Genomic DNA, 11,776 nt, shown 5'->3' on the forward strand with positions numbered 1-11,776 from the left:
GGTTTTCAGAGTTCTCATCAATTTCATTATATCACACTGATAAGAATTTAATGCTTATATTTCTCATACAGTTGCTCATTTGGTTTCTCAGGCAACCATTTTTATATGAAAACTATACTATGAAACTAGATTTGAGGGAAAAAATCCTCGAACATTGCATTTTGAATGTACGTCAGTTTTCTCAAAGTTACACCAGTGAAATCTCGAGCATAGATTTGCATACAGACGGTAGAGTATTTGAGAAAATTGCCAAATGCTCTACAGCTCAACTTTGAAATTTGGCTGTGGCATTTGACTGAAAGTAGTTTGATTTTTGAGAATTGATGTAAAAAAAATCAATGACCTTGGGTAGCAAATCAGTGGGTAGGAAGACAAAATAAGCCATGAAATATCTCAATTTATTGAGGCTTGATGTGAACCCAGGGTATTCTGCTTACTTAGGATACATTGTCTGATAGTAAATCCCAGTTGAAATAATGCTTAAGGTCTAGCCATATCTGTAAAGCTGCAATCTGATTTTATATTTAACGTGCATCAGCTTGACTTGTACTTTGAAGGTTCATATGTGATAACAGTTTTCAATAAAAGAGAAATGTTTTTAATCAATTTATGGAAAATCAGTTACATATACCTTTGAGATAGAAAGCTGCCTATATAAATATTTAATATTCCAAGTAACCATTGAGGTGCAAACGTTTCTGTGAGAGATCTGCCAACTTCCCTTTCTGCTGTTTATTTTGAAGCACTGTGTATTTTCCCTGAGCCAATTCTTCCTAAAGTGACTGCTGACATTGCGTAAATTCTTATCAGTAGGAGTTTTATGTTAGGAGAGATAGCTATCAGCATACAGAGGAGGAGTTTAATTACAAGCCTTTGGGAAAGTAGGGGGAGTTGATGATAGCTGGGTTTTTTGTCTAGTGATTCAAAAGTAAACAGGTAAATTCTGGATGAATGCGTACCGTGCATGGTGAAATACTGCAAAATGGGTGGTTTATGGGTGAAAAATGTGGCCTGGAATCATTTGTACGGCAACTTTCATGGGGCCTTAGACACTGTAGGATGCAGCTGAGTACTTTGAAAACTGGGAGAGCTGAAGCAGGATCCAGGCTAAGCCCATAGGTCCCTTGTGCACTTGTTTTACCAGCTTTATTTGTGCTCCTCTCGACCACAGGGGATACCAGAGTGGGGAAGGGATTTATCTCTGAAGTGAGGAACAGCTTGGTCAGCTCAGGTCAGATCTAAATCTGGTGTTTCTAAGTGTTACTTTGGGGTTTTCTCCTACTATTACTGGGCCCAGGTACATTCACAAAATCACAGTTTTCAGTTCTCTGGTTTGAGTATCTAGTCATTTCAATTAATCTTGATTTGTTCAAACTCCACTAACAGGATTGCTTTGTAGAATTATAATTATTTAGAAAAAAAAAATGAAAAATGCAGGTGATTTGGATAAAAATTGGGAATCCCTCTAAATGAGGAATCTTTTCCTGTTGCAGGTATCTGTGAGAACAGTTTGGACGGTCTGGTGTTTGAATCACTGATCCCAAAGCCTATACTGCAGCGTTACGTCTCTCTCCTGATGGAACATAGACGGATTATCTTATCTGGCCCCAGTGGCACTGGTAAAACGTACCTAGCAAACCGCCTGTCTGAGTATATGGTCCTTAGAGAGGGCAGGGAGCTGGCCGATGGCATTATTGCAACCTTCAATGTGGACCATAAATCCAGTAAGGTGAGGAAATGGAAATCATCCTTGTACAATTAATGCTACCATATATCAAAAATGAGACACTCCTCCTTTATTAACCCATCAAAAGCTGATTTTAAACTTACCTTTCTTTTTAAAGCTTTATGTTAATCCTGAAAGGAATAATATTTAAGATTTTCAGAACTGCAGATTCACCTGATTATGGGCTTGAAATAGCAGGCTTCCAGGTGTATATTTAAACCCCTAAAGGTGTCATGATTTTCAAGTGGTTAGGAGCCTCTGAGAATTGCTGAGGAAGTTAAACACCTGCATAAAATTCCCAGCAATGTAAGCAATCCCTATTGCATGCAGGCATTTTTCCAAAAACCCTCAAATGCATCTCTAGGCTTCAAGAGTTTCTGCAGCTGCAAGTACCAGCAGTTGTAATCTGCATATGCTGGGTTTGGAGTAACTGTTGTCCAGACACATTCCTGCACCAGTAAGGCATGTCTCTGCTTGCTTTTTTACGTGCTGCTGGTTTTGCTGAATAACCTCCAGTGAACGTCTAGATTAAAGAAAAAAAAAAAAAAACAAAAAAAAGCTGTATATTTGATGGCCTTAGGCACATTTTCCTCTGGAGGAAAGGGATGGTTGAAATTGTGGTTGTAGGCCACTGGTATAATTTGAGACATGCTATGGAATAAATGCTTTAAAGCTGCTGAGAGAATTTCAACCACACCTAGTCACCCGGCACCAGCCCCGCAAGCTCATCCTTCTTTCACGGCGTTACTGAAGGCATCCGAATCTGGCCTCTGTCGAGGGATGCTTTTTTCCAGATTAATTTTATCAGCTGTATTTCGATAGACACGCAGTTGCAAGAAGTGTAACGAACCTAGCTTGGATGCAAAGTTTGGTTTGGTCTACAGAGAGTTGAACAAGTTCCTGGAAAGAAAGAAAAATACATTTCAGACATCTGAGTGTCAGATTAGAACAGCATAAATGAAAAAACACAAACCAAGCAAGAACATCTTACCCCTGCTTTAGGCCGTTAGCTTATGCAGGATTTCATATACAGTCTTTGAATCTTCAGCATAACCTACAAAAGAGAAAGAAACCCATATTCTTCTGTTTTCTCATGGAAAACTTGTGTATTTGTAAGATGGCAGGCTCTTTTGCTTTAGATTTCATGACAAAGCCAGTAGCTTATTTATCTTAACTGGATTTTCAAGGAATACGATGAAGACTCTATTTTTATTTTTTTATCTTTTTCTTTTCTTTATATATGCTTTGCAGGAACTCCGCCAATACCTGTCCAACCTAGCAGACCAGTGTAACAGTGAAAATAACGCCGTGGATATGCCTCTTGTAATCATTTTGGATAATTTGCATCACGTTAGCTCCCTAGGAGAGATCTTTAATGGACTTCTAAACTGCAAGTACCACAAATGGTAAAGAAATAATATCAGAATACATTCCAAATTTCAGTACTGCATTCATTGCAAATGTGATTACAAAACTGAACTCTAGATTAATTTGGTAGAGTGGACTGAGATGGCCAGACTGTCCATATTATGGACAGCACTTCAGAAGTTTTATTTCTGCATGAAATGATCAATTCCTCTGAAATCAGTAATAAAAATGTAGTAGAGGATTTGGGTAAGTTGCATGCACTTCATGCAGTACATCTTCAATACTCAACCCCCATTTTTAGTTCCCACCTTGAGATTTCTGGTTTGCTTTCAGAATTTGATGTTCTCAGAAGTCAGATTCTCAGTAGAGATTTGGTTATAAGTAGCTACAAAAACCTTCTTTGACAAGAGAGGTTTGAATAACCTTTTTTAATGTAGAGATCTTAGTAAAAAGTTGTTTTTCAAAATTTACAAGTATGATTTTCTTTTTTTTTTTTTTTTTTTCTTTTAAAAATAGTCCATATATTATTGGCACAATGAACCAAGCCACCTCCTCAACACCTAATCTTCAACTTCACCATAATTTCAGGTACTGTTTATTCATGTTTCTTATTTATGTTTGTGGGCTGGCGAAGGAGTAATGGCTATTGAGTCATCTGAAATTGTTCTTATCAGCTGAAATAGCAAACTGAGAAATGCCATTCGCTACTAGTTGCTGCCCTAACATGTGCAGCTTTGTTATGATGCTGTTATTAAAGTAACTGGGGTTCATGAAACTTGTCCTTTTCAGACGATTGTTAACATATTTGATCCTCTTAACAAATTTTAAGTAAGATATTAAGCAAAGCAGATACTGAATGAGAAATAAGCTGAAAAAATGCACGGTAGAAATTGTTTCATCTAGCAAACTTAACTGTTCCAAAATAATTTTTGCTAAGAAACATATGTGACTGGGATAACCCATTTTGCTCATGATAATCATCTAGAAATAATAAAAGAAATTTAGCCCAGAATAGGTATGTTCAGTAGCATGAAAGAGAAATAATGGACATTTCTGCTGTTCGGCCGTAGATGGGTGCTATGTGCTAACCACACTGAGCCAGTCAAAGGCTTTCTTGGCCGTTTCTTGAGAAGAAAACTAATTGAAACAGAGATCAGTGGCAGGATGAGAAATGCAGAGCTGGTTAAAATTATTGATTGGATTCCCAAGGTCTGGCAACATCTGAACAAATTCTTGGAGGCTCACAGTTCCTCTGATGTTACTATTGGTAAGTTCTCTGCCCGTATGTCAAGGTATATGCAAATGTATGTGGTTTATTTCTGTGTATATCAGGTACGTTTCCTTGTGCTATATCAGGTAAAAAAGGTTTCTTTAAAACCCTGGTTTTGGATGGCATTGTACTCTGAGGCAAACTGCACAAGAAGTTTCTGAACTTTTTTTGTTGGGTGGTTTTTTTTTTTTGTTTTTTTTTTTTTTTTTTTTTTTTTTTTTTTACTTTGTTCTAAGTCCTGGATACAAACTGTGTTATGAAAGCTGGTAAATTGTTTTCACTTTGAAGGCTACAGTTTTTCAAGTTGATTCAGAGCATTTGTGAGCTCTCGGGAAGAGCAGTTCACAAGACAGCTACTTAGGTTCTCTTGTCCTTGGCTTCTTTCTGCAGAGAACTGGAAGTTGTTGTTTCATCCTATTTTGAGGCATATCATGATCATGATTTGAGTGTAATGCCTGAATTTCACTTTCCAGGTCCACGGCTCTTCCTCTCCTGTCCAATAGATGTAGATGGTTCTAGAGTTTGGTTTACTGACTTGTGGAATTACTCCATCATCCCGTATCTTCTGGAGGCAGTTAGAGAAGGGCTACAGGTGAGCAGGCAAAAGTGAAAAATCATAGCTCTTGAATGGTATCTATTCAAAAGGCAACACAGCATTGGACAAAAGTGAATAATGGCGACATTTTCTATAGATACAACTTTGCACACTGAATACCTGCATGTCTGGGAAAATGTAGCTTAAATTGTCATTAATTTCAGGCAGAATTACTGTCTTCAAATGATTTTGAAATACGAAGTGGAAGGACTAAAAGTCCAGATTAGATTCTTTTAAAGATGTTTAGATGCCAGGCTACTGATGTTTTCAGTGGGGGGATTTAGACACCCAAGTATCTTTCAATAATCTATTCCAGAAGCACACCTTAAAATTGTACTGTGCATCTGAAAAACATGTTTGTGGTCATTAACTTAGTTATGCAGGATTTTCCTTCATACATCAAATCTTTCAACAGAGGAGGAACAAAGATATGTATGGAGAGAAACATAGTAATGAGTGACAGGATCAGTATCAGTGACATTTTGATTACTTCTCAATCTACAGGATTAATTTTTTAGTAGATGCCTTCATAATTCTTTCAGAGGCCGTAGTGAAATAATAGATTGCCTGTACTTAGTAACTGCTTCATACTCTAGCAATTTGGATAGTTTTAAGCATTACCACACAATTCTTAGCATCTCTATGACAATAAAGCATGTTGGAATCAGGAGGAGGGTTCAACAGAGGATTGCTATTAACTTGCCATGCAACTATGGAAAAAATGACCTTTTTTCATGCTTCAGTCCTCTGTTCACAGAATAAGCATAGCAGCACAACATTTCAAAGACAGTTTTGGAGGTAGCGTAATCAAGTATGAGTAAATTCTGGGCATTGAATGCATGAAAGCTAAACATGAGATCACACATATAAAAATAAAAAGGTGGATCACAGCGAGAGTCTAGAAGATTGAAAATGGGCTAAAGGCAGATGGAGAATAGGAAATTATGACAATGCATTGGGAGCTTGTGTTTTGGTAAGAGGACAGATGTGGGCATAAGCTATAATTACATCTGATAGAAATAGGAAGAGAGTAGTACTTCCATATAAAAAGACTTATTAGAAAGATAAAGTGGAAAGCGTTCAGAAAAGAGCAATGGTTGTCATTAAGATACAGGAAGCATTATTCAATAAGAGAGATGAGAAGCTCAAACTGTTCAGTTTATTCAAGGGGAAGCTAAAATATTACTTGGTCTATGGGAGTCTTCGGTTTTAGTCTTGCAGGGAAAAAAGTCTAGGGGATGTTTGACAAGTTTGGACTAGAAAAATTCAAAGTAAGCAAGACGTGGCTTGTTTTTAGTAAGAATAGTTAACAGTTTTGAAATTTTACTTACAGAAGTAATAGGTTCTCCATCACATATGTCTCTGTCTGAAGTCTTTCTGAAACATGAAACATCTCCAAGCACGAGCTCCATGGAGGACCAGTTGTGTTGCAGAATGGTTCCTTCATGTTTGTGAAAAATTGTTCTCTCCATTCTGCTACTGCTTAGGGCTCACCATTGCAGCATTTGTCAGGACGCTTTGCCATAAGATACGTAAAAAAAGCGTGAAAGATTTCTTTTGGAAAATACTGGGATTTTGTTTTGATTTGCGTGTTAGTTACATTTCTGTGCAATACCCTTTCTGTATTGGAGGTTCAGCTCTTGTCTGCATGGGAGTACTCTGTAGACAATGGAGAAATCACAAAGATGCACCAGTCTGAATGAAAATAATAATGGAATTTTACGTTGTCCAGTTAACAACTACCTTGGTTTTCATGTGCTATCTATACAGCAGAGATTTATAGATATTAACAGAGAGTGAGAAGACAACCCTGTCGTAGAAAACAGCTTTTACTAATGGCTCCTTAGAATTCTATGAAATACATGAATTCTTCAACAAGTTTGATCAGAAATTGTGCAAACCGTGTTTGCCAGTTGAAATTTGTCAGTGCCTGGAGACCTCATTTTCTTTGAGACAGGTGTGCTAAGCTCTTAGACGTGAGGAACATGAGAGGTCCTAAAGTACAACACACAGAGAGGAACTTTGCTAGAACGGGAGAACCATTTTACATAAAACTTGCTATGAAGGAAGGTAATAGGAGCCAATAATCTTTTTGACCTAAAACAAGTGACAGGAGAGTGTGTGACTTTGTTTCCTCCTGGAAAGGAGGAAACTGCTGACAGTGATGCTTGGGCACCTTGTACTGTGTTTTGAAGCTCTGTTATCAGTAGGTGTGGAAAGCATTGAAAAATTAGTAACAGAAATTAAGAGAAAGAACAAGAATTAATAAAACCATCTTTTTGCTTGCTTGTTTTGCCTGATATATGCATCTTTCCTTAGGTTATTTGAATGGCTTGCATTCCAAGTGTAAGGATTTCAGTTTCTCACTTTGTGCTGTAGATTCTGCGTCCACTTCAGTCCCATTTCCCCAAATTCCGCTAATTCATTTCTGTTTAAATAGTTTCTCAATTTACTCTAGAATATCTCTTCTGTTGAGTCTGTAGGTAAGAATAAGAATTCAGTACTTGAAGAGTAGCCAGAGTTGTGCTAATTAACATGCTAATGCTAGAGATCTGTGTTTCATTTTGGGATATTTTCTGTCCCCCACACCCACAAACGCTCCTCCGAGAGCACGTCTTCTCTCATGAAATTGCCTGCCAGAAAGGAAGGGTGGGCTGCTGATTTCACTCTGATCTCTGTGGATCTAAACTGAACTATTTTTATATATCTGTTTCTCATTTGGAGAGCTATTTTGAGTCAAAGACAAGCAAGCCAAATGGATCCTTACAATAATTGCTCCCATTGGAGCTGAGTTTTTTTGTTCTTTAAAACAGGGACGTGAAAATTAGAGGGTTATATAAAACCCCAGTTCTTCCTGCTTGGTGTCTCGATACAGAATGCAGCACCAGCAAAAAGAGGACCCAAAATCCCTGCGGCTTCCTGCCACCGTCACTTGTACTCCAGTCATTTCTTGTGGTGCTTTGCGAAACAACCTGTTAGATTCCTGCCCCCTTAATTGCTCTCTAGAAAACGCGCACATGAAAGGGATGGACAGAGCTGGTTGCTGGGGAAGGGAATAGTGGGTTAGTCATTCAGTCTCTCATCTCCTGAAGATAAGTGATGATTTCATATATTGAAATGGGAATTTGACCTACGAGATAATTCTCAAAAATGGGCTGGGATTCACAGGGACCTTCTAGGTAGCAAGGACATGTGAAAAATATAAAATCCTCTCCATTTAGCAACTGACATGTATTGCTGCAAATTCGAGAACAAGATTAAAATAGGAGATCTGGGTTACCACAGCTTGAAGACATTATGCTGGGAAAATAATATAGTACAGCTCACGGGTGAAGCGTTTGGGTTGTGGGAGAGGCTGCGTTTAAGATGGCCTAGCACCATCTGCTGGGCACCTCTGCTCCGGGCTGGAACTCGCTCAGTTCTGCTTCACAATGAAGCAGATGTTGGTATTCAGAGCAATTTAATACTCTTTGATTTGTGCGTGGCATTTGGCTGCCATCTATGACAAAGCTTGCGATCACAGCTATCATCTATGTTTCACCTAAATTTAAGTTTCTTGTAACCGTTACAGGGAGGCTGTAGTAGAACGGAGGACTTCGTTCGGTGTGTGTAAATTAACACAACCAAATTTTCAAAGAAAGGGTTAGGCTGTGAACTACAGGACATCATTTAGAATGGAGGCCGTTGTTACTCCGTAATACTGCCTAGGAATCTCTGTCAAAGTGCCACTCTGACAGCACGTGCCTGATGGGTACCTGCAGAAACACTGCTGCCATGCAGGAAGGTCAGATTTGGGTTCGTTAACCGTGCATCTAGGTGAAATTAGTCTTTTGCATTCTGTTTGGCTGCAGCGTTTTGGGGACCTGGTACCGCACTGGAAGCGGTAGTTCGCTTCTGTGGTGCAAGAATGTTCCAGGGACTTCTGGCAAAGCTAAGAACAGCACTTAAGCTCAAAGGTTTGCTCTAACTGTTGCTGTTTGACAATGGGAAGGATAACAAAACGGGTGTGTGCAAAAAATAAAACCACAAAAAACCCAAGACAAAATAGCAATGAGGAAAGTGAGATAGTCTTAGATCCATCAAAGCAATGATGAATTTCTTTGTTAGTCCACTGCTTTTCCCCCTGTGCAATGGGCAGGAAAGGGACAGTTCTCTGCATTCAAGTGACAAAATGGCAGTGACGAACTCCTGTTGCTGAAGGATGTTTAGGCTGAAATATATTAAGCAAAAGACATTTTAAAGGCATTTTAAAGTCACTTGAAGTTGTATTTATGCTTTTGAAAGTCACATGGCAGTAAAATGAATTTATTATCTAATAAAGGCGAACTTAACCAAATATAACAAGAAGAATATATTGGGATTCAGTAACACAGTCTGTTCAAAACAGAAAAAGTTTTTGAAATAGAGCTTGCTTACTTGAAATAAGAACATGAAGATAACCAAATCCTGCTGGCGCTTTTTCTTGACTGAGTACAAAGAAATTCCGCTGACTTGAAAACCTTTTGCGATGATATCCATCATTACTGCCTGATGACAGGTCTCACGTTTCCTCCTATGCATTCCCCTGACGGCGGTTTTCCCGATGACAGCAAATGTAGATAAGGCAGCTGCTGGTGCGATCCAGATGTCAGCGTTGACGGCCTCTTTTGTGTACTGACATTATTTAAGTTAACCTTTCTGAAGTGAGGTTATTTTCAGGTGTCTCTTTCTTCAACTGGTGCCAACAGAAGGGCAGTGCAGTCTCAACGGAGGTGGTCAGCTGCTTCCGAATCAGTTGGCATTAAAAATCGCTAAAACATTGTACGTCATTAGGGTGAGGAAAATCTCACTTGTTTGTGTTCAGCCCTTCTTGCAAGTGTGTTCTGCAGGTCAAGGCTCATGGCGCATTCATTTTGGTTAGGTAGGCACTGAATGAACTGGTAGGCTAATAGGAATGTTTTACATGCTTCTATGCTTTTCCAGTTGTATGGGAGGAGAGCGCCCTGGGAGGATCCTGCCAAATGGGTAATGGACACCTACCCCTGGGCAGCCACCCCACAGCACCACGAGTGGCCTCCTCTGCTACAGCTGCGGCCGGAAGACGTGGGCTTTGACGGCTACTCGATGTCACGGGAAGGCTCCACCAGCAAACAAGTTCCAGTGAGTGATGCTGAGGGAGATCCTTTGGTAAGCTCTCATTTTTGAAACAGCAGAACCGCTTCGTTTCCCTGGATGCTAGGGATTAGAAACAGGAATAAAAAAAGTAAAGGACAGCTGAGGAGGGATTAAAAGTTTTAGAATGAGAAGGCAATGTTTCTGGGGAAGTCATCAAGTCAGCTCAGGGAATGCATTCGCACGGAAAGCCTGCACAGTTTTTGCAAGAAACAGCGGCAGAGGCTTTTCAGATTTATTTGATGAGGGTATTTTGAGGATTCCTTTTTTGAGGAGTGACTGGGGATGTGTGTAATAAACTTAATTTCTACACAATGGAATTAAATGTGTGATCTTGTTACACATACTTGAATAATACAGTGGAACCATTTCATTTAGCCTGTTTTGCCACAATCACAAAATAGCCTTGTTGCTTTACTTCATGTGGCTTTTAGAGCTGTATTCTTGACACCAAATGAAAACTGAGATTTTCAAAGAATATGTGAACTAATAATCTCCATGACTGGTGTCTAATTTATGAATTGGAAATACCACACTAGCACATAGGGAAATGTTAACATGTATTTGTATAGAATGTACAAACTGAGCTTGAAGGTAACACTATATACACATTTTCTTCCAATGGAAAACAGTTATTGAAGCTGCTGTGCAAACTGAATGCCCTGAAGCTGTTGAGGTGTACATTTTTCTGGACAGTTGGGAGTATAGAACGTGTGTTACAGTTTTTACTAGCTCATATATACATGTACAAATATCAAGCTAGATATTTGGACATTCAGATTTGGCTCTTTTGACTGATCTGTCTGTATTTCCATGGGTCAGAGGAAGAGAGGGGTAGGATGCTTGCAGAATCCTGTCGAGTATGGCTGTGGACTAATCCCTTCGATCTTCTCATTTTCACCTTTACTGGAAAAGCACCCTTTTCATGACTAACTTGCATGCTGCTATAATACGATTTACAGTTAATATCTTCTTTCAGAGACTCAGATTACCAGATTACCCCGCTTGTTTCTTCCTTTCCCTTGTTACCCCCTGGCAAAGTGAATGCCACTGTAGCTCTCGTACAGAGTTGATACTCTTTCTACCTCAGAATACAAATAATCGTGAACTTCTGTGCCTTTGCAGATGAACATGCTAATGAGACTGCAAGAAGCAGCCAACTACGCAAGTCCCCAGAGTTACGACAGTGACTCTAACAGCAACAGCCATCACGATGACATCCTCGATTCATCTCTGGAGTCGACGCTGTGATCTTCCTCCAATAGAAATAGGTTGTTTCCATTATTTCTCTCCCACTTGGCAAGAAATCTGATCACAGACTCATGAACAGAACACGTTCCTGGGCTGGGCTGGGATCTCAGTATTAGAGCTGCAAGAACAAGACACTTGGAGTCAGTCTTGAACCTGGGTGCAGGCAACCCAAGCAACCTTTGTATTGTTTTTCTTTTGACAATGATGAGAACTGCACTATTCCTTTGTTTTCTTCTGTTTAGTTGCTGTAAGCTCTCATGCCTAAGATACTGAAGATGTTAAAAGTAATCATCGTTACTAAAAGTTGAAGGGGCGGGGGGGGAACTTCACAGCTATGAAGCAAACAGCTTTGTGCCATGTACTGTCCGGAAGGAGAAGGGAGAGGAAATTTTTGCCTATGCTGCTTCTGACCAAA

The 11,776-nt window shown here is 39.3% G+C and overlaps 1 protein-coding gene across 4 annotated transcripts in view; it reads left to right on the forward strand.

The window, feature by feature from the left end:
- The window catches only part of NAV2 (neuron navigator 2), a 233,966-nt gene extending 222,605 nt beyond the window's left edge, over window positions 1-11,361 (forward strand). For all 4 annotated transcript variants that reach the window (XM_075713174.1, XM_075713175.1, XM_075713176.1 and 1 more), the window contains 7 exons: window positions 1,494-1,729; window positions 2,978-3,132; window positions 3,611-3,682; window positions 4,165-4,361; window positions 4,838-4,956; window positions 9,922-10,125; window positions 11,236-11,361. In XM_075713174.1, coding sequence (XP_075569289.1) covers window positions 1,494-1,729; window positions 2,978-3,132; window positions 3,611-3,682; window positions 4,165-4,361; window positions 4,838-4,956; window positions 9,922-10,125; window positions 11,236-11,361 — 1,109 coding nt within the window. The remainder of the gene's footprint in view (window positions 1-1,493; window positions 1,730-2,977; window positions 3,133-3,610; window positions 3,683-4,164; window positions 4,362-4,837; window positions 4,957-9,921; window positions 10,126-11,235) is intronic.
- The last annotated feature ends 415 nt before the right edge of the window (window positions 11,362-11,776 follow it).

The sequence above is a fragment of the Pelecanus crispus genome, chromosome 6, assembly GCF_030463565.1.
Source record: "Pelecanus crispus isolate bPelCri1 chromosome 6, bPelCri1.pri, whole genome shotgun sequence".
NCBI classification, from domain to species: Eukaryota; Metazoa; Chordata; class Aves; order Pelecaniformes; family Pelecanidae; genus Pelecanus; species Pelecanus crispus.